Below are 24,178 nucleotides of genomic sequence, written 5' to 3' on the forward strand. Positions count from 1 at the left end.
CTAGGAATAATGGTGCATAGTTCCCTGAAGGTGGAATCTCATGGATAGGGTGGTGAAGAAAGCTTTTGGTATGCTGGCCCTTCTAAATCAGAGCATTGAGTATAGGAGTTGGGATGTAATGTTGAAATTGTACAAGGCATTGGTAAGGCCAAATTTGGAGTATTGTGTACAGTTCTGGTCACTGAATTATAGGAAAGATGTCAACAAAATAGAGAGAGTACAGAGAAGATTTACTAGAATGTTACCTGGGTTTCATCACCTAAGTTACAGAGAAAGGTTGAACAAGTTGGGTCTTTATTCTTTGGAGCATAGAAGGTTGAGGGGGGACTTGTTAGAGGTATTTAAAATTATGAGGGGGATAGATAGAGTTGACGTGGATAGGCTTTTTCCATTGAGAGTGGGGGATATTCAAACAAGAGGACATGAGTTGAGAGTTAGGGGGCAAAAGTTTAGGGGTAACACGAAGGGGAACTTCTTTACTCGGAGAGTGGTAGCTGTGTGGAACGAGCTTCCAGCGGAAGTGGTTGAAGCAGGTTTGATGTTGTCATTTAAAGTTAAATTGGACAGCTATATGGACAGGAAAAGAATGGAAGGTTATGGGCTGAGTGCAGGTCGGTGGGACTAGGTGAGAGTAAGAATTCGGCACGGACTAGAAGGGCTGAGATGGCCTGTTCCGTTCTGTAATTGTTAAGGTTATAAAAGAGCATGGGTCTGAATGGTAGGGACTGAGTCCAATTCTAGACCTCAAATCCACACGACCTATAGTTTCCATGTCTATGATATTCAGATCCACTGAGGACACAACAAGTTTCCACATCGCTATGAAGCACTCCTGGCCAGTGTGAAACATTGTTGCTTAATCTCTTTGCAGAGGCAGGAGTTGGGGGTGGAGAGAGAATACAACTAAGCTGAGAATAATGTAAAGGCAGATGTTTCTTTCCATGAGAGCAGCTGCAGTAATTGAGTCAAGCGAAGTTGCAGACCTCTGTAATTGCAGGTGGACTTTTATGATGGCTGCTTTGAAGGGAGATAAGCGGCCTAAGCATTGAGCTCAGTACCTTCCCTTGAGGAGGTAAGCACTGCACTAGGACAGGGCATGTCTGTCAAAGAGGTTGAAAGGAGTACAAGTGGTGTGGGGTTAAGAGTTCCAGTGACTTTTTGAGAAGTGAAATTTCCATGCTGGGGTGATAATGTGAGTTGATGCATCAATGCAGAATCCCTGGACAAAAAGAAAATCTTAAAATGTTTCTTGAGGAGCAATAGGCTTGCATTTCAAGAGGACTAGAATATAAAAGCAATGATGTAATGCTGAAGTTTTACAAGGCATTGGTCGGATCGCATTTAGAGTATTGTGAGCAGTTTTGGGCCCTTATCTTGGAAAAGAAGTGCTGGTTTTGGAGAGGGTCCAGAGGAGGTTCATGTGAATGACGCCAGGGATGAAAGGATTAATGAATGAGGAGTGTTTGATGGCTCTGGGTCTGTACTCATTGGAGTTTATAAGAATGAAGGGAGATCTTATTGAAATGTATGGAATATTGAAAGCCCTAGATAGAGTGTATGTGGAGAAGATGTTACGAACAGTGGAGGAGGCGAGGACCAGGGGGAGCAGCCTTAGAATAGAGGGACAACCATTTAGAAAAGATGTGTGGAGAAAATTCTTTAGCTATAAAGTGATCAATCTGTGGAATTCATTGCCACAGATGACTGTGGAGGCCAAGTTACTGGTATGTTTAAAACAGAGGTTGATAGGTTCTTGATTAGTAAGGGCATCAAAGGTAGAAAGCAGGAGAATGGTGTCAAGACAGATAATAAATCAGCCATGATGGAATGATGGAGCAGACTTAATGGGCCAAATAGCTTAATTCTGCTCTTTTGTGTTATGGTTTATGGCTTTATGGTTGACATTTCATTTTATGTTTCTTTAAGGACTCTGCAGACATTTGGAAGATAGAAAATGTAATCCTACTATTTTAAGAAAGAGGGGAGAGAGAAGATGAAGAACTACATACTAGTTTAACCTGATAACAGTAGTAGGGGAAATTCTGGAATCTGGTGTAAAAGGAAGTGATAACAGTGCTTGGAGGATAACAGGATTGAACAGAGCCAACATGGATCTTTGAGAGGGAGATCCTGTTCAACATACCTACTACAATTGAAGCTCTTCTGAAAGTCCAATAAAGTGAGACACAAAACATTATTGGACCAAATTAGAACAAAGGAGATTTGGGTTAAACTAATGGCATGGATTAAAGATTCAAGAGTCAGAGTAAACAAGTCGATTTTGGGTTGTGGGAGCTATCATCTATGGGGTGCTTCAGGGATCAGTGTTGAATTGTATGTGTACTATCTGGTGATTTATAATCGACACAAGCCTGGCTGGTGGTGCAGTTTGTCGTAGTTATGGTGGAACATCAGTGAGGGATTGCAGTTAGGCTAAATGATGGGTAAGGAATTGGCAGATAGATTATAATGTAGAAAAACATAAATTATGTACTTCAGTTTAATAATGAGAGCTGAAAGGATGTATAGAAGTAGTTGTATGTCCTTGCACATAAATTATTAAAAGTTACTGTGTAAGTATGATGAACAATTTGGGAAGATAATGTCACGTTGTATTCAAATCTCCTTTCAATAAAAGACAAAGGTCAACAAACTGAAATTGTATAGGTCCCCTGTGAGAGTCCACATATAGAATACGGTGCACAGTTCTAGTCTCCCCACCAAAGGAAGAATAATATACTTGAGACAGAGGAACGCAGCAAAGGCTCACCAGATTGATTCCTGAATTGAGGTTGAATTTTGAGGTTTGGCTAAGCAGACTGGTGATATGCTCACCAGAGATTAGAAGAATGAGAGGTGATTTCAATAAACCATATTAGATTTTGGGAGGAAAAGTGCTGCTATCATAATAATAATCTTGGGTGGGAAAGAGTGTGATGTTCGCAAGTCATCTGTTACCATGCGGATTTAGATGGACGTTTTGAAGAAAGAATGTTGTTGAATTATGAGCCTGGGGATAAGGTGGAGAGGGAAGGAGCTGACTTCAGAAGGGAGAGTGACCTTCCTTTTGAGTGATCTCCAGACTGAAAGGGAGTCTGATCAAACACAAACAAAATTCTCTGAAATTTGTGTCAAATTTATCTTGTCTCTCCTTGATTTTATTGGTCAGATTTGAGCTTTTGATATGATTGACAGTGCCAATCTCCAAAGTGCAAAGACTGTCATCCAGTTGGTGGGACAGCCTCAGCTTGTTTCTTTTTTATCTGACTGGAGAATCACCAGGAATGGTTTCTTCTTCACTCTTTGACATTACTGTAGGGTAACGTCATTGGAAGTAATGCACATAATTCACAACCACCAACATTGAGTTGGGGTTTCGCTTTAAGAGGCTGGTCTGACGTGATTATGTAAAAGGTTTTTAGCATGCTCTAGTTTGGAGTTGGAGTTCAATAAATAGTGTTACGGGTTTTGTTAAACACAAAACGCCTCACTGAGTTTTATTTGCGTAAGCCTACTTTAATTACTATTCTCTGTGGTATCACATAGACTTTCCATGGCTCCCCCTTTTTATTTACATTCTGTCTGTTAGTACTGTCTGAAAACACAGTATCATTTTACACCTACATGCTGAAGAAGCCCAGCGTTGAACCACACCGCCTCCCATGATACCTACATTGTTAAATTGCTAGACAGTTCAATATTAAATGAGAAGAGATTTCCTCCAAATAAGTTCTGGGAGGGTACCAATTCCTGTTGCCACATTCGGCCAGATGCTGTTCTGATAACAGTGGCATTCATTCTACCTACACCACTAGAATTCAGCTTGCTTCTTCATTGTTACTGCAATGCTGTAATGAGGTCTTGCCAGTGCCTAATTGAACATCCATGAGGAGGATTTTGGGGAATTATGGAATTTGGCAGCACACCAGCATCCTCGACATGTTTACAGAATTAATTAATTAATTAACAATTTATTTATTTATTGACATACAGCTCAGAGTAGGCCCTTCTGGCCCTTCAAGCCACGCCGCCCAGCAATCCTGGATTTAATCCCAGTCTAATCACGGGACAGTTTACAATGACTGTGGAAGAGTTTCAAGCTACTGTTAATATAGAACATAGAACATAGAATAGTACAGCACAGTACAGGCCCTTCGGCCCACAATGTTGTGCCGACCCTCAAACCCTGCCTCCCATATAAGCCCCCACCTTAGATTCCTCCATATACCTGTCTAGTAGTCTCTTAAACTTCACTAGTGTACCTGCCTCCACCACTGACTCAGGCAGTGCATTCCACGCACCAACCACTCTCTGAGTAAAAAACCTTCCTCTAATATCCCCCTTGAACTTCCCACCCCTTACCTTAAAGCCATGTCCTCTTGTATTGAGCAATGGTGCCCTGGGGAAGAGGCGCTGGCTATCCACTCTATCTATTCCTCTTATTATCTTGTACACCTCTATCATGTCTCCTCTCATCCTTCTTCTCTCCAAAGAGTAAAGCCCTAGCTCCCGTAATCTCTGATCATAATGCATACTTTCTAAACCAGGCAACATCCTGGTAAATCTCCTCTGTACCCTTTCCAATGCTTCCACATCCTTCCTATAGTGAGGTGACCAGAACTGGACACAGTACTCCAAGTGTGGCCTAACCAGAGTTTTATAGAGCTGCATCATTACATCGCAGCTCTTAAACTCTATCCCTCGACTTATGAAAGCTAACACCCCATAAGCTTTCTTAACTACCCTAACCACCTGTGAGGCAACTTTCGGGGATCTGTGGACATGTACCCTCAGATCCCTCTGCTCCTCCACACTACCAAGTATCCTGCCCTTTACTTTGTACTCTGCCTTGGAGTTTGTCCTTCCAAAGTGTACCACCTGACACTTCTCTGGGTTGAACTCCATCTGCCACATCTCAGCCCACTTCTGCATCCTATCAATGTCTCTCTGCAATCTTTGACAATCCTCTACACTATCTACAACACCACCAACCTTTGTGTCGTCTGCAAACCTGCCAACCCACCCTTCTACCCCCACATCCAGGTCGTTAATAAAAATCACGAAAAGTAGAGGTCCCAGAACAGATCCTTGTGGGACACCACTAGTCACAATCCTCCAATCTGAATGTTCTTAAATAAAGTGGGGAAAATGAGACTTGTGATGGCAGTCAATAATCAAATTGAATTTATGTTACTCAGGTAAAGTATAATGATGGATGAAAACTGGTTGCCAGGTGATTGGGCACAATGATTTAAAGTATACTTTTATTTACTTATTGAGATACAGCGTAGAACAGGCTCTTTTGGACCTTCGAGGGAAGCTGCCTAGCAACCTACTTAGCCAAATCAGGGGACTATTTACAAAGACCAATTAACCTACCAACTGCTACGTCTTTGGACTGTGGGAGGAGACCCACATAGTCACAAGGAGAACGTGCAAGCTTCTTTCAGGCAGCGGCGGGAAGCGTGAGTGCGCGATGGTGGAATGGTGATTTGCCAGAATGAATTTGTTCTGCTTTTTTGAACAGAAAATATGACTGCAATTAACAGTTTGCTTGGTATCTGGCAGTGGTTCTAACGCTTAATTTGGGTTCCACCAGGTCCAAAATCAGATTTATTATTGATGGCATATGTCATGAAAGTTCCTGTTTTGTGACAGCGCACGGTGCAAGACAAAAATTTTATACATTTCAGAATTAAACAATGCAAAAGATGAATAACAAGGTTCAGAAACCTGATGACAGAGAGAAAGAAGCTGTTTCTAAATGTTGAGTGTCAGTCTTCAGGCTCCTGTATCTCCTCCCTGATGGTAGTAATGAGAAGAAGGCATGTCCCAGATGCGGAGGGTCCTTAATGATGGATGGTGCCTTCTTGAGGCATTGCCTTTTGAAGGTGGCCTTTGTGGTGGTGAAGGAAGCCCATTGTGGTCCTTCGTATTGGAGCTTCTATAACAGCAGATGATACAGCCAGTCAGCATTCTCTCCACCATACATCTATAGCAAATTGCAAAAGTCTTTGGTCACAATACAAATCTCCCAAATGCTAAGCATGGACAACAAAGTGTGCCTCCCCCGTAATTGCAGCAGTGTGTTCGGCCCAGAATAGATATTGAGATATTGATGCTCAGGATTCTGAGGTGGTGTATGTGAGCTTAATTTCAACTTTAAGAGAAGTTTTGATAGGTACATGGATGGTATTGGTATGGAGGGCTCTGGTCCCAGTGCAGGTCGATGGGAGTAGGCAGCTTAAATGGTTTGGCTTAGACTAGATGGGCCAAAGGACATGTTTCTGTGCTGTCCTTCTCTATGACTCGATGAATGCTGTCCACTTTTAGTACTCAGTGGCACTGTGATTGCCAAACTGCCCTGCCACCAATAACGTGGGTCACAATTATACAGAAACTAAAATGAGCAGGCTAGATCAATACTGTAGTTACTCTCACAGGTCAGTCTTGATATCGGGAAGGATGATTCACCTCCTGACTTCCTAAAGACTTTTCAAAGCCTGAGAGGTACAACAGCAAATGAAAAATGGAATACCCTGCCCTGGATGTGCGTACTGCCAGTGTTTATACATTTGGACAACATGGAAACAAAGCACCCTGCTCAATTGGAGTTGCCACACAATTGGCATTTTAAAAGTTCATTTCACTGTTAGCACCACATTTCTGAGGTGTATTCAGTCATCCTACAGGATTTCTTCAATACTATAGAATCAGAATCAGAATCAGGTTTATTGTCACCCGCATGTGTCGTGAAACTTGTTAACTGAGCAGCAGCAGTTCAATGCAATGCATGATAATAGAGAAGAAAAAACACAGAAAAGTAATTCAATTGCACTAAGTATGTGTGTGTGTGTTAAATTAAAAATAGAGCAAAACGGAAATAAAAAGTGAGGTAGTCTTCATGTCCATTTAGGCATCATATGGCAGAGAGGAAGAAGCTGTTCCTGAAGCACTGAGTGTGTGCCTTCAGGCTTCTGTACTTTCTTTCTGATGGTAACAGTGGGAAGAGGTTTGCCTTGGGTTATGGGGGTCCTTAATAATGGATGCCGCCTTTCTGAGGCACCGTTCCTTGAAGATATCTTGGATACTGTGGAGGCTAGTACCCAAGATGGAGCTGACTAATTTTGCAACTTTCTGCAGCTCTTTCGGTCCTGTGCAGTAGCCCCCTCTCACCCCTAAATCAGACAGTGATGCAGCTTGTCAGAATGTTCTCCATTCTGAAATGCCTGCTTCGTGACCGCTGCTACTGTGTGATCCAAAAACTCAGAAGGGCAAGGCCCCGAATCCTCGGCTTTGCCTGTTGCTTGGTGGCCAGGGCCGGGGTTGAAGCACTCGGCAGAGATGGTGCTCGGTGCTCGATGTCGGAGGGCTGGTCGGAGGCTCAAAGTTTTCGGACGGGCTCAGAGTCGGACTGTGGTCAGGTACAAGTTTGCGGCGCTGGAAGCTCATGGCAGGGAGAGTTTTCTTCCTTCTACCATCTGCGTGAGATGATGGGCTATCGGGACTTTGAGACTTTTTTTTTTACTGTGCCCATGGTCTGCTCTTATCAAATTACGGTATTGCTTTGCACTGTTGTAACTATATGTTATAATTATGTGGTTTTTGTCAGTTTCAGTCTTGGTCTGTCTTGTGTTTCTGTGATATCATACCAGAGGAACATTGTATCATTTTTAAATGTATGCATTTCTAAATGACAATAAACGAGGACTGAGTGTCCTCATAATCTAATGGTACATTTATAGAAGTTTTCAAGTGTTTTAGGTGACAAACTAAATCTTTTCGAACTCCTAATGCAATATAGCTACTGTCATCCCTTCTGTCTTGCTACATCTATCCAGGAAGAGCAAGGATAGCAAATTGCACTCGATTTTGATGTGCAAATATGTGGCCATTCCTTCACCTGTGGGGCAGAATTCTGAAGGCAAATATTTAATAGTACTGTGGGAGCACTGTTACCATAGAGACCTGCAGTGGCCCAAGAATACAATTTATCATCAATTTCTTGGTTGGGTTAGAGACAAAATGCTCACTGGGTAGAATGAACTGACCTCGCATGTATGATTTAAGAAAAGAAAAATAGCATAGAAGTAACTTTTAGCCAGCACAAACATAATTGTGATCATAGTTCACAAGTCATCTTCCTATTTCTGCTTTTGAAAGGTCAATTAAAGCACTGCAGAATTTTCTGCAGGTTTAGACTGGGTGAATCTTCTGCAAGTACAGACTGGGTGAATTTGATACCATAGTGTTCCTACGATGGACTGTGCTGTATTTTCACCATGACTGAGCCTGATCATTTTGTGATTGGTAGATCCACGCTGCATTTGGAGTGGGAATACTGCAATCAAAGAAATTTTGTATTTTTTTAAAAAGTAATTTGATTGTAAGTAGATTAATTGCGGCCTGAAGAGATTGTCTGAAAAGTACATAGATAGTGTGACATGATGAGTTTAAGAAATAGTTGAAATCAACGGACAACTCTCAGCATCAAGTAGCGTGTTTGTATCTGAAATCAAGAGGGGAAACCCAACCTTGGTACTCTTCATCAACAAAGCTACCAGTGAACCAAACAGCACAATTTTGTGTGGCATATTGGGGAGGGAGAGACAGACAAAGAAAAGCGTGGAGGAGGGAAAAACAGAATATAACTGGAGTTCAGAATAACATCGGCATAGTGAAACTCCTTTCTCAGCCGTCAAACTTGGATTGGATTTAATAACACAGTTGTCAGGATCAATTTAGTTTTGAGATTATTTGAGATATGAGAATACCTGAAAGAAGGTATCAGCTGATGTCTTTATAATGGGTTTATTTCACGCACCATGGATGGCAGGTGCAATCCACTGATATTTCTTTTATTGTTTTCAGGTATGATGTTGATTCAAAGAGTTCAAACTTATCTGAACATGTAAGTTTTCTGAATTATTTAGTTTTTGATCATGTTTTATTGGCTTGCATCTTATGCCGTAAGATGAATCAATTAAACCGAAGTTTTACATGGGCCAATAACAGAAATAAGCTTGTGATTATTGCCTTGAGGGTTCTGAGTCAACAACGATTGCTGCTCTTTGTCTATTGTATTTGAAATTATTATTATTGCCTTTGAATGTGCTCTGCATGATAACAACAAAACTATGTTTTAATTACAAGAAATTCTGCAGATGCTCGAAATCCAAAGCAACATAAATGCTGGAGGAACTCAACAGGTCAGGCAGCAACCATGGAAATGAACAAGCAACTGTAGTTTCAGGCCGAGACCCTTCTTCGGGACTGGAAAGGAATGGGGAAGATGCCGGAATAAAAAGGTTGTGGGGGAGGGGAAGATGGACAGCTAGAAGGTGACAAGTGAAGACTGGTGGGTGGGAAAGGTGAAGAGCTGGAGAGGAAGGACTCTAATAGGAGAGGAGAGTGGACCATAGGAGAAAGTGAAGGAGGAGTGGACCCAGGGAGGTGAGAAAAAGAAAGAGGCCAGAGGGAGGAATAGAAGAAAGAGAGGAGGAGGGAGGAAGGAGAAATTGATATCCATGCCATCAGATTGGAGGCTACCCAGACAGAATATCAGGTATCGTCCCTCCACCCATGAGATTCAGCATGGCACATGGACCAACGTTTTGGAACAGGAATGAGAATGGAAATTAAAATGTTGGGCCACCGGGAGGGTTCCGCTTTTGGCGGACAGATTGATAGAGCTCGATGAAGCGGTCCCCCAATTTATGATGGGTCAAGGAAACCACATCAGGTGCACTGGACACAATAGACGACCCCAGTAGATTTGCAGGTGAAGTGTTGCCTCACCTGGAAGGACTGTTTGGTGCCCTGAATGGAGGTGAGGGAGGAGGCATATGGGCAGGTGTCGCACTTAGACAAGTAATGGTCACACAAGTCACTACTCATTTAACTTCCTGCAGATTTTAAACAGGCAATGATTTAAAAAAAAATAAAGCTAGTTAAGGTTATCATCATAATGTCTCAATGCAAGAATTACCTGATCTTTTCATCATTTTCTCAATTTATACAATCTGTACACAATTACTCTAAACTCCAGGTGCTTCCTTCTAGTGTGACATAACATCAGAGTGTTCCACTGGGGTTTTACTGCAGGTATAGCAAGGAATTTGGTGTTGCAGTGCTTCACAGGATCGATGCACATCACGGAGATGGAGACTTAGTTTGCAGGAAATCAAAAGTCATTGTCGACCCAGTGTTATTGTTTGAATAGTTTATGCCTGGAGTTCGCCTGGGAAATATTTTTGATTTTATTTCTTTACACCTTCATATGTTGCTATTATCTTCAGCTTAGTTAAATGCCTTATTTGATTCTGAGATTGTGACCCCTTGTTCTCAACCCTTCAGTTAGGGGAAATATTATCCTCTCTGAATCCAATCTGTCTACCCTTGTTTGAATTATTTCCAGTTTCAGTGATACTCCCACTTATTCACTTAAACCTGTGTGAATACAAATTTCTCCACCGACAGCTACTTTTGATGAGTAGCTTAAAAAAATCCCAGGCTGGAAGTCTGAAAAATAGCGGGAGTTATGATGTAACAAACCTAAGGTCAATTTTTGCAACCTTAAAAATAGGGTTGACAGTATCCAAGTTTTGTTATTTGTTTTTATCTATTGCCCATGAGGTCCCATGGTAGCATAGTGGTTGGCACAGTGTGATTCAAGCTCGGAGCGTCAGAGTTCGGAGTTGATTTCAGACATCATCTGTAAGGAGTCTGTACATCCTCCCCATGGAATGTGTGGGTTTCTGCGAGTGCTCTGGTTTCCTCCTATAGTCCAGAGGTGCACCAGTAAGTAGGTTAATTGGTCACTGTAAATTGTCCCGTGATTAGGCTAGGGCTAAAGCAGGAGTTGCTGGGCAGTGTGGCTGGAAGGGCTGGAAGGCCTGTTGCATGCTGTATCTCAATAAATAAAAATTAAAAATAAAGTATTTTGATTTATAATTAAAATTCACTAATATACTATTAGATAACCTTTTAAAAGTGGAGCAGTTAGCCTGAGATCTTGTTTGTTTTGCACAACTGTAAGGTAGTCAAATACAACTATTTGAGCAAAGAGAGATTTATTATGAAGACATTGCTTTATGGAGGATTACCTTTGCTCCTTTTGCCACAATAGCCAGGATCTCCCTGTGGCTAGTCATTCTAATTCCACTTCTGATTCCCACACTGACGTATCCGTCCACAGCCTCCTCTACTGTCACATTGAAGCATGTTGTCAATTGGAGGAACAACACCTCATGCTCTCTCTTGGTGGTCTCCAACCTGACGGCATCAGCGTCGATTTGTATAACTTTTAATAACTGTTGGTGTTTACCCCCCGCTTCACAATTTCTCTTTATCGTTGTGGCATATTCCCCTTCCCTGCCTTCCAGGCCTGCCCATCACCACTGTCCTCTCCTGGGTTCCTCCTTCAGCCTTTTGCCCTTCCCACTTATCACTTACCTGATTTTCAGATCATTCCTTCACTCTCTACACCCTAACCTGGATTCGCCTATCACCTGCCAACTCATCCTCCTCCTTTTCCCTCTAATATTTTATCCTGACTTCTACCCCCTTCCATTCCAGACCTGATGAAGAGTTTCAGCCCAAAACGTCGACTGCTCATTTCCCCCCATAGATGCTGCCTGACCTTCTGAGTTCTCCAGCATTTTGTATGTGTTGAGTTAGATTTATTCTGTTGACTTGTGCACATTTAGTGTTTTTATATGGCAAACATTCATTTAATCACTTGATAGAACATTATGGTACACAGTCAATTCTTGCTCATTTTAGCCTGCGCTGCAAATTGAAATTGAAGTAAATAGAAAACAGAAAATTGAATTTTTCTGACCCTACTTAAGGCTGTATGTTGCAAGGTTAGAGGATGGGAAGAGAGAAACTAGACTGCATGTTTTATTTTGGTTTATATTGGTTATTAATTGGTTTGGAGAATTCCTGGCATCCGTTTTTCACCAAGTGATGATGACTTTTGAACGCAGAAGGCAGACCCTTCAGCTTGTAGTGTCCATGCTGGTCATCTATACTGATTCCATTTTGCAGCACTCGCCATTCTGGCTTCCATGCCATGGTGTTTCACGCACTCTTCTAGAGGCTTAATGTTGTGAGACCACTCCCACAGATGTGTTCTGGATTTCTAAAACCCTCTGGTGAAAGAGATTATTTCTCTCTGTAGCCTACCATAGCCTTAAATCTATGCCCTCTAGTTCTAGACACCTCTGCTGGGGTAATGTTTCTCACCGTCCATCCTACCATTTCCAGCCATAATTTTGTTTAACCTAGTCAACTAGCCCCTCTGCCTTCTCCGCTCCAAGGATAACAAGCACAGTCTATCCAGACTATCAGCCGAAATGCTCCGTCAAACAATGTTCCACTGAATCTCTTCTGTGTTCTCTCCAGTGCAACCACATCCTTTCTATGATGTGATGACCATTTATTGCTGCCCTATTCACTTATCCTTCAGTGCCGCTGCTCTCAGAGATCAATGGACATGTACATTGAGGTTCCTGTGTACAGAATCAGACCGGTTATCACTGGCTACAATGACATAAAATTTGTTGTATTGCAGCAGTACAGTGCAAAGACATAAAATTCACTAAAATTACAAAAATAGATATTGGGAAAAACGGAATAATGAGATAGTGTTCATGCACTGTTCATAAATTTGATGGTGGAGAGGAAGACACTGATTCTGAATCATTAAGTGTGGGGCAGGGTCTTCAGGGTCCTCAACACTTCATAGATGTTCTCTACCCCACTCCCTGAATTCTCCAGCAAACTTGTCCTCCAGAGTTTTCTCCCCATTCTATTTTAAAAAAAAACAACTATATCTACATCTTACTTAAAAAAAAAAATTATCACTAAGTATGATTTTAATGGGAACAGAAATATCATGATCTCCCTTCTATTTATTTGCCCTTTTCCTTTACATCAGTGAATCTGTGAATTTACTTAATGATTTTTGTACCTTGCATATTCCCACTGTGTTGGGAGCTGTCATTCTGTGCTGGATTCATTGAGGTATCCCTCTGTCAAGTTGTGGAGGAGTAGTATTGCCAGCCAGTTGTGTTTAAGCCATTTCTTGAGTAGATTGTACAGCAATCCATTCAGACCACTAGTTAGATTACTAGTGTTTTTAATAGGTATTAAAAAGAAAGCATTTTATCAGGATATCCTAAGCAAAACTTCATGTACTTGCTTTTCTTATTCAATCTTGGGGCTGTGTGTGTGTGTGTGTGTGTGTGTGTGTGTGTGTGTGTGTGTGTGGTGGGGGTGGGTGCGCAGGGTGGAACCTTGCCTGAATTGATTTCTCATTCCACAGTTACAATTGATTGTTTAATCAATAATGTCTTAAATTGCACTAGTCTTGAATTTATTATCTTTTCTTACCAATTTCAGGACTTTCTCGGCCAGGCATTCTGCACGTTGGGAGAGATTGTGGGCTCGCAGGGAAGCAGGCTAGAAAAGCCTCTTGTGTAAGTAAGAGACTGCCTGTACTGTAGAAAAAGTATCAGTGCATCTATGAAGTGTTTTAGCTGAACCCCATATAATGACTGAATAGATAGTCCGCTTTGTTGGCTCATGATGTTGAAATACACTGGCCTCGAAATTCTTTCACAGGGAACAATATTTCTATCTTTTGCATGAGTGAATTTGTTTTAAATATAAGTGTTATTGCATGTGCACAATCTATTCTGGATGTCTCATTCATGACTGGCATTCTTTGTTCATGATTTCCATCCTCCTGATGGACTGGCCTTTGTGTATGGTTGTGCTTACAGGACCTCTCCTAATTTGATCCTTGTGTGTGAATGAATCTCATTGTTTTGGGGCCTTGTCTCAAACTGACCCAGCGCTCCTTAATTTAGTGTCTCCGACAAAATGGGAGTAATAAACTTAGAACAGCAATTGTTTAACAGCGAGAACATTTAAATTTGATGCAACTCCTGCTTGAGATTGAAAAGTTTGCGTGGAATATGTTGATGTGTTAAGTATGTTAAACAGCATGTATTTAGTTAGACATTGTGGCCAAAACAAGCCTCCACTGACATTCAGAAAAGTATGTGGATGGGTTTAGTGCAGCATGAGGGGCAGAAAAGATGAGTCCTTTTTGATTGCTGCCTAGTCTTTGCTCCTGTGAGAAACTACAATTACAAAATCTTACATCCAAAACACGAATCACCACTACAGCTTAGTAACACAATGACCCCTGATCACTTTGCACTAAACATGACTTTATTTTGTCCCAATTGTACTTTTTCCTTGCTATTGGAATTGGTATATTATTGCCACATGTACTGAGGTACAGTGAACAGTTTGTTCTACATCACTCTTCATACAGACCAAATCATTACACAGTGCCTTGAGGTAAAACCATAATGGAATGGAGGATGAAGTGCAACAGCTACAGAGGAAGTGCACTGCAGGGAGACAATAAGGTGCAAGGTCATAATGAAGTAGATTGTCAGGTCAAGAAACCATCTTCTCATTCTAGGGAATCTTGTAACAGTGTCTTGTGATTGTCTTGTAACAGTGGTTCCTTGAGAAGCTGCTATGTGCTATAAGGCTTTCATGTCATCTGTCCAAAGAGAGAGGAGAAGACAGAATGGAATCAGGTGTCTGGAGTGGATGGGGCCTTTGATTAAGCTGACTGCTTTACTGAGGCAGTGAGAAGTATAGACAGAGTTTGTGGACGGAAGGCTTGTTTCTGTGATGTGCTGAGTGTGTCCACAACTCTCTGCAGTCTCTTGTGATCACAGGCAGAGCAGATGCCATACCAAGCAGTCATAGGATACTTTCTATGGTGCATTGATAAGAGTTGATGGGAATGTGCCAAGTTTCTTCAGGCTCCTGAAACTTTGCTGAGCGTTCTTGGCCATGGCATCAACTTGGTTGGACCAGGAGAGGCTATTGGTGATGTTCACTCTCAGGAACTCGAAGTTCTGAACCCTCTCAATTTCAGTGCCGTACATGAAGACAGGAGATTGTGCTCCACCTACCGTCCAACTCTTTTGTTTTGCTGGCACTGATGGAAAGGTTATTGTTATGACACTGAGCACTGTATTTCCTTCCTGTACTTCAACTGATGGTTAGTGGAGATGAGGCTATGGTGGCATTATCTACAAACTTGTATGATGGAATTAGAGCAGAATATGACCACATCATCGGTCTATAATTGACTTAATTTGTTTTTATTTTGAGAGTGCTGCTTATATGAGACTGTGACTGAAATGCTGCTGCAGGTAAGTTTTTCATTACACCTGTGTATACCTGTGCCTATGACAATAAACTTGACTTAAACTTTGACAGAAATATTATTAAGTGGGGGCTTTATGTACACCTTTACATTTTCGAGGACAGAACATGTTTAGTTCTTAAGAACTAAAGGTATCTGGTATTGCAGGGCAGAAGGGAAGTTGCATTCTAGATATTGACAGATTTTTATCAAATTTTTAAATGAAACATATATTTTCATTAGTTGCATCACTGCTAGCAATTGGTGTCCTCATCAGAGTCATCACATCCTTTGTGCTGTGAGAGAGATTCTCATGGGTATTTGTAGCAAATGTAAACACAGTATGTACTGTATACTACTCTTTAGCAGATAATTAATGTTTCTATAAATGGAGATGATGGCCAGGGATCAAGAGATATGCTAATATTGTACAATTTTTCAGCAAGGATTCATTGTGACGAATGTTTCTGCTGTTTCTGCCTTTTAGTTCCAGCAAGCTAGCAAGCCTTGGGTTAAGATGACTCACCAACTTTCAGTACGCTAATCACTTTGGGATATGTTTCAAATATATTAGTTTTCTATTTAAGTCTTTTGGTCCCCTTAGAGTAACCCTTTACTTATTTATTTATTTATTTATTTATTTATTGAAGTGCAGTGCAGAATAGGCCCTTCAAAGTTCAAAGTAAGATTTATTATCAGAGTATATATATGTCACCACATACAACCCTGAGATTCTTTTTCTGCAGGCATACTTAGCAAATCTATAGAACAGTAACCATAAACATCAGGAACTATAAATTGTAAACAAACTGCAAATACAGATGTAAATAAATAGCAATAAATAACGAGCATGCAATAACAAGTATAAAAGAGTCCTTAAATGAGTGTAGCTATCCCCTTTTCTTCAAGAGCCTGATGGTTGAAGGGCAGTAGCTCTTCTTGAACCTGGTGGTGTGAGTCCTGAGGCGCCTGTACCTTCTCCCTGATGGCAGCAGTGAGAAAAGAGCATGGCCTGGGTGGATGCTGCCTTTCTACAGCAGCATTTCATGTAGCTGTGCTCAATGGTTGGGAGGGTTTTTACCTGTGATGTACTGGGCTGAATCCACGACATTTTGTTGGATTTTCTGCTCACATGCATTCGCCCTTTAAGCCTTGCCGCCCAGTAACCCCCCAATGTATACCCTAGCCTAATCACAGGACAATTTACAATGACCAATTAGCCTATGAATCAGAACATCTTTGGACTGTGGGAGGAAACCAGAGCACAGAGAGCAAATTGACGCAGTCATAGGAGAACATACAAACACCTTACAGTCACAGGAGAACATGCAAACGCCTTACAAGCAGTGGCAGGATCTTTCTTTGTACAGACAGATGTGGAACTTGTTAATTTAATGCTGATGCTTTCCATGAAAGTTTCTTTTTGGGCCCAACTTCTTCCCTGGCACATTGTGTACTAGCTCATTTATATGGTTGTGAAGTGTTCCGAGGTTCAGTTGAATGTTGCCTGCAAATATCCTCCGAAGTCATTCGGGAATTAATGTAGCGGTTGGATTATGCTACTCTTCAGCTGTTGTTTCTGTAGAGAAGTATAAACTGCAGTGTGCAGGTCAACTGACGGTGTTTGTACCTGTGTATTGCATCATCAGAGAATTCAGATGCTCTAATGGCAAGGTTTGTGACCATTATCCATTGCGTATCTATGGGGCCCTCAAAGCTATCTTGTCTATACTTCTTCCTGTAGGGACTTGTTTCCATTCACTCGTTTTATGGAGCTCTGTCATATCTGTTCTGTTAATGGCATCTTAAACTTCACAATTATGAGATGCTTTTATTTTTTGTCAATTATTGTTTTCTCTCCAATATAGTTGAATAGGCTCTTAACCGTGGTTGTGCCATTTCTTCCACTTCTCTCTCCTTATCTCCTTTTGGCAAAGACAAATCACGTTTCCCCTTCCCCTTAGCTACCGTGTTCATTGGGTCATCCACTGTAATTTCTGCTGCTGCAATGCTTTGCCACTGCCAGATCCATCTGTGTCTCTCATTCCCCTTTTGGCATTCCAAAGGGACCAATCCCCCGGTGCCACTGGGCTTCACTTCTCCATCTCTACTACTCCCCTTTCATGATCATATTGGGATACAAATACACCCAAGTGAAGCAGCAAATTTCTTCTCATCTCTTCCAATTTTGTATTTTGCTTTAGTCTTCATGATGTGACCTCCTGGCTATTGGAGAAACCAAACTCAGATTGTGTAACTGCTTTATAGAGCACATCAATTCCATCCTCGAGGGTGACCCTAAGCTTTCAGTTGTTTATCACTTCAATCCTCCATTTTATGCATATTTTGACCTCCATGTGTTTGGCTTTATACACTGTTCCAATGAAGTGTTGGCTTGAGAAACAGCACCTCATTTTCTGATTCAAAGCACTGATGTCATCTGCAGAGAAACCAGTCCCTCGAGTTTCAATCAGGTCAGATTCCGTTATCGCTCTGTAATGTTAACAGTTTATCTCATCAGAGATGCTGTCTGACTTGCTATGAATTTCCAGGATTTTCAATTTTTATTTTACATTTCCAGCAATTGCAGGTTTTAAATTATGATGGATGTGCACAAGTTAATTTGGCTAGTCAATCCTCATGTCCAGTTTTGTACTTATTTCTGGTCATTAAGTTATTAAACCTGTACTTGTGTTGGACTTGATGTAGAGACATGCCACAAGGAATTAAGATGCAGCAAAGCAATATTCAACACATAAGAAAGGAAGTGGTTGCTGAAGACTTCAGATTCAATAAAATAGTAAATGGTGAAGATGAGATAAATTACAAATATCTTCGCAATTAAAATGTATAAATGTGTATAAGGAAATCGTACATCACATTTCACAGAATTGCAGGCACAAATTGTCCATTACACATCTGAACTATATGTCACATTTAATTTGAGTAACTTAATAAGCACTGTGTGAAATGTAGACAGGTTGGTGAGGCCCTCAAACAAGCTAGATGAGAAACAGAAAAAGCTATCAAATGTGAACCAGCCATCAACTGAAAATCTCACTAATTAACAACTTGATAACCACACTAAAGCAAGAATATTTATCACACAAATAACTGATCCTGATTTCTGACATTAATATTTCTCTTTGATCAATAGTCAGAGTTGTATAACTATTTCTAACTTTTCCTGTCCATAGACTAGGCCTCCTGATAATTTCTACAACATAATCAACACAAGCCTCAACTAGCCCATAGACAACTAGCCCCACCCAGGCCTCTCAACAGCTCTACTTTGTTCCCAGATTATTGTTAAGTCTCTAGTTCAAGGCAAATCCAAGCAATTCTAATTTTCCTTCAGCTCCAACAGAACTGCAAAGACCATAGAGCGCTGTAGCAATAGAGATTTATTGGGGTTCAGATAGGGTCATAGATGCATTTGTATGGGGAAATCAGGCACTCAGACCATACAACATAAAGTAGAATTAAGCCATTTGGCCCATAGAGTCTGCTCCACTATTCCGTCCTGGTTGATTTATTATCCCTCTCAACCCCATTCTCCTGTCTTCTTCCTGTTGCCTTTACTAATTAAGAACTTAACAACATCTGCTTTAAGTATACCCAATCACTTGGCCTCTACAAATGTCTGTGGCAATGAATTCCACGGGTTTATCACCGTCTTCATTCCTCTTCTCTCTGTTCTAAAGGGATGTCCCTCTATTCTGAGGCTGTGCCCTCTGGTTCTAGATTCCCCCACGATGGGAAACATCCTTTACACATCCACTCTATCTAGGCCTTTCAATAATCGATTGTTTTCAGTGAGATATTTCATGACTTGTAGCTTTCAGGATAAACAAATTCAATTTGCATTGTGCACTCATGGGACAAAACTTGCAAAATTTTCTCTGGATCACTCATTTTAAAAATTAATTATTTGTCCCAGCATTCAATGAACCAGCCATTTATAATGTGAAAATTGTGGAGGCTGGATGTCCTGCAATTTTAAGGACAGTTGTTCTGTTAAGAACCCTTTGCGTGACTTGCAATTTTGAAATGTACTGCAGGATTTGAATATCATTGTTTCCAGATAGCTGATGGCAGAATTAAAGCCTTTGAAATGCTTGTTCACTTTTCAGAGCAACTTCTATAGGTGCAACAAAAGGAGAATTGTCTTTGGATTCTGAGCCTAATCTCCCTTGGTCTTCCAGGTGGGAAAGCATCAAAGTAAACAGAGGTTCAGAAACTTGATGAAAGGGCACAAGAAATAGTCATAGTAATACTTTATTGATCCCGAGGGAAATTGGGTTTCGTTACAGTTGCACAATACAATACAATGCCTCAAGACTAATGAACGTAACTACTGAGGTAAAATTGTAGAGGGGATTCTTAATGAATTGTCTTTGACCACTAAAGATTTTCTGAAAACCTTCTATCTTTTTTCTCACTATCTTGGCTTGCAGATGACAAACTATACTGACTATCTGATACAAACTAGGCACTGCAGCATCATAGTTTGGAGTGGCCAGTTATGTTCTATTTTGCTTATTTCACATATTTTGAGGGCATAAAATGCCAAGCCATATTTATTTTTTATTCATATACCGAATTAGTGCAGAATAGGCCCTTCTGGCCCAGCGAGCTGCACCATCCAGCAACCTATCTATTTAACCCTAGTCTAATCACGGGACAATTTACAATGACCAATTAACCTACTAGCTGGTACACCTTTGGACAGTGGGAGGAAACTGGAGCACCCGGAGGAAACCCATGCGTTCTTGGGGAGGTACATACAAACTCCGTGTAGAGAACGTTTGGAACTGAACTCTGATGCAACAAGCTGTAATATGTTACACTAACCACCATGTTACCATGGCACTAAGTGAGGAGGATAAAGAAGGGTTTGGTTGGCCAAACCAGTAGCTCTAAATTTCTGGGATTGGTGCCAACCAAGAATAAATGTGGGTGAGGTAGCTGCCCCTTGATAAATTCTGCAATCTTGTCACAAAGCTACACTTTCCAAGCTATTAATATAACCCAGCAAACCAGCAGACAATTGCAACCATTAGAGTGTCATTAGGGATGGCAAGGGAAATCTGCTTCAACTACCAAGGCCTCTGTGATGTGAGTGTGACTTCTTGCTATCAGTTTTGGCTTGATTATTGTGGAAATATTTAGACACCTACTGTGAGCAATTCTTGAGTGATGCAAGTGGTTCATTTTAATATCAGTGAATGTATACAATATACAACCTGAAATTCTTGCTCTTCACAGAGACATCCACAAAACAAGAATCCCCACAGAATGAATGACAGTAACCAGCGTTATTGTGCTTTCTGTCAGTGGATAAATAATAAACTTCCTATTGCACTAGCGTGTGCTACATTTTTTAATACCTCGTTTCAACATGAGTTTATTCATTTCATTTTGGCATCATGAGCCAGTGTTGCTTTTCTCTAAAAAAGACCAAGGAAGCTATGCATTGAATCCTAAAGTTCTTTTCCGTAGCATGCTCTAGCTTTTGAAATCAGCGAGATATCTTTCTCATATTTCTGAAGCCTGTGTAAAACCCCAGTCAAAGTGAAGAGTATTCCTGTTGTTAAGTATTCATCATTTGGAAAGTAGGAAGATATTTCACTATGACAAAGGAAGCACCAATTTCCAAATGTGCAGTGGATTGAATTTAACATAAGCTCTTCTAGCAATAGTACTTGATTCCTGCCAAAATGCTCAAAGGATGGTCTTGTCATAAACAACATCCTTGTGTTGAGAGAGAAAAGTTCAAGACCTCACACCAGCATCCTTGATTGTGGCAGTGGAGTGCATTGGGATATGTTGTCAACTGGGCAAAAGACCACAAGACCATATCACTGATGCAATAACAGATGTCAAAGACCTACCATTGTCTAATCTGTAGTCCTGCTTTCCTCAATCTGGCTCTCAAACAATGGTTGCAGTTGGAACACTGGAGTTTATAAAAGAAAGTCAAATGGTATAATGATCCTGCAAAGAAATTTCTTCACAGGCAATGACTCACAAACAGCTGAGAACTCTGAACCACTAAGAGCTTTAGAGTATTCGCTCTGCCTGGACTGCCAAGATCCCCCACACCTATGAAGATGTTCTTTGCTTCTCTGTTGTTGTTGTTGGAGGACTGATTTGGTAAGAATGACCCAGAGATTCAAGAGCTGATTAATCACAAGGATGAAGTGTTTGTGGATATGAAACTCCATCAGGTCTCAGGGTTGGAGGTGAAACAGCTCTGGAACTTCATGGCATTTTTCAGAAACAGCCTCTTTCTGCCTGGGAATTTACCTGAATATGTGTGGCATGGTCGCAAACTGAGGTTTAACATCATGTATACAAATATAAGAAATCAACATAATGATTATCCTTTTCAATCCTTAGTATCTGCTGCACCATTTACTAAGATCTTAGCTAATATAACCTGAGCACCTTTCTTGTGCAAAATACACGAACCTTTGATTCCCTTAATATAAAAAAAATCTATCACTGTGTTTAATATAGTTACTGACCCACCACAATTCTCTTGATGAAGAAATTGCAGTGATTCAGGTGAAGGAATATCTTGTCATCTGTGCCCTGAATGGTTAAGCCTCTTATTTTGGGATCATCATCCTGGGATCTAGATGACCTGGGTAAAAGCAATCCCACCTCTACCTTCTCCAGATCGCCAGAGTTTTGAATGCAACAATGAAATTACACCTCAATTTTCCATTCTGCTTAATGTCTCCTGATAGGATGGTGCCCTAAGCTAGGAATTAACTTAGTGAAGTTCTACTGAATTTTCTTTATTGCCAACACATCTGAGCTTAGGGACACATGGACTTGAGCTGTTCTGGGACAATTGCACCAAGGCCCTGTATAATTTCAGTATGATCCCTTCACCCTTACATTCAAATTCATTTTTAATAAAGATTCAGAAGTGTCCAGACTTTCTGGATTTCATGTTGGCAGGAAAGATGAACTCTACCCAATGTGCTACAGATCGCATGAGTAAATATAACAGTTAATTTCCTGTTTCATTAATATCTTGAGAAAAGTTGTTTCCCCCCAAATTTATCAACTGCTGATAAAGTCTTAGGAATGCACGCAGTACACTGTACAGTTCCCAAGAATACAGTTCTATTAGCAGGAACAGTAAAAGGACCATCGAGTCATTCTGCACCGAGAACAATAATCCATTAATTCTTGTGAAGAAAGCATGCAAACACTGAAGGAAATCTCTGGACTCCCAGAGAGACAAGAGCTGATGAAGCTGCGTAACTCCTAGTACGTTCAAGACTGGGGTGATCTCAGCACAAGTCAAAGTGCTAGATAATCTGGTAAAACTATCGTTGCTTCCTGATCTTGGCTGGAGATCTGGAAGATGTTGCATGATTTAAAGGAAAAACATTGAAAGTTCTTCTAGGACCATGACGGAAAAATAAGCAGCAGATGATTTTGAAGAAAGAAGTACGTGAAGAAAACTGACAGCTGTAAAATAAAGTGGGGAAAAATCATTTAATGATTTAATTTGTTTTAATCTGTGAGAACAACTTCATGGATTTAAAAAAAAACACAAGAGATTCATGGTTGATTAGATTTCTACATAACTGAAACTTGCCGTGGTGATTTTTTAAATGGTGTGTATTGAAACTGTATTGGTCTCTGCAATTCCTTTGGATTGATCAGCTGAGTGAGGGGGGTCAGTCTGCTACACGGGCAATAACTTGCTCTCTATATCGTACTGCCCTGGCTTGCGTATCATGTAAGCAGCTAGGATGCAACATCCACAGTTGACCCCAATTCTGACAGATTGAAACTGGGAATTTCACTCATAATTTCTGGGATGTTAATATTTCACTTAAGTTTTTGTAAAGTTGAGTAGTATTGGGAGGCATAATAGCTTTTCAGTAGATTATGGTAGAGGTGTAATACTTCCCTGAACTGAGCTGGTAAGTTAGTTCTGTGACGTGAATACACAATTTAGTTAAAGCATAAAAGTAGTGCAATTTCTGAGATCCACGGTCTCATACACACCACTTACAGTAGGAGGTACCTGATGACGTGGTCACTAAGCTTGTGACCTGCTGCTACATCCCATCCACTTCGAGGTTTGACGTGCTCTACATTCAGAGATGCTCTTCTGCACACCACTGTTGTAATGCTTGGTTACTTGAGTCACTGTCGCTTTGCTGTCAGCTTGAACCACTCTGACCATTTCCCTCAGAACTGCAGCTCACTAATGATTTTTTTTCATACCATTCTCTGTAAACTCTAGAGCAGGGGTTCACAACCTTTTTGACGCCATGGACCTATACCGATAAGCAAGGGGTCTGAGAACCCGGTTTGGGAACCCCTGCAGTTGAGATTGTTGTGCGTGAAATCCCAGGAGATCAGCAGTTTGTGAGATACTCAAACCACCCCGTCTGACACCAACAATCATTCCATAGTCACAGTCGCTTAGGTCACATTTCTTCCCCATTCTGGTGTCTGGTCTGAACTACAACTGAACCTCTTGGCCAGATCTGCATGCTTTTATGTATTGAGTTGCTGCTATGTGATTGGCTGATTAGATATATGCATTAGTGAGTAGGTGTACCTAATAAAGTGGCCACTGAGGGTATATATTGATAATAAGAGCATAAGATTTAGCAGCAGAATTAGGCCATTTGGCCCATCGTTTCTGCTCTGTCATTTCATCATGGCTGATCCATTTCCCTCTCAGCCCCAGTCTCCTGCCTTCTCCCCGTATCCCTTCATGCCCTGATTAATCAAGAATCTATCAAACTCAGCCTTAAATATACCAGATGACTGGGGTGGCAACATATTCCACAGATTCACCACTCCCTAGCTAAAGTAATTCCTCCTCATTTCCATTCTAAATGGATGCCCCTCCATTCTGACACTGTGACCTCTGGCCTTAGGCCCCCCCCC

At 41.0% G+C, this 24,178-nt stretch overlaps 1 protein-coding gene across 1 annotated transcript in view; it reads left to right on the top strand.

Annotated features, from left to right (window-relative positions):
* LOC140186828 (copine-8) overlaps positions 1-24,178 on the top strand; it is a 338,594-nt gene that overhangs the window by 118,122 nt on the left and 196,294 nt on the right. The window contains exons 5-6 of the mRNA XM_072241442.1: positions 8,872-8,911; positions 13,408-13,484. Of these exons, the coding sequence (XP_072097543.1) occupies positions 8,872-8,911; positions 13,408-13,484 (117 nt within the window). The remainder of the gene's footprint in view (positions 1-8,871; positions 8,912-13,407; positions 13,485-24,178) is intronic.

Source organism: Mobula birostris, chromosome 23 (assembly GCF_030028105.1).
Source record: "Mobula birostris isolate sMobBir1 chromosome 23, sMobBir1.hap1, whole genome shotgun sequence".
Classification (NCBI taxonomy): Eukaryota; Metazoa; Chordata; class Chondrichthyes; order Myliobatiformes; family Myliobatidae; genus Mobula; species Mobula birostris.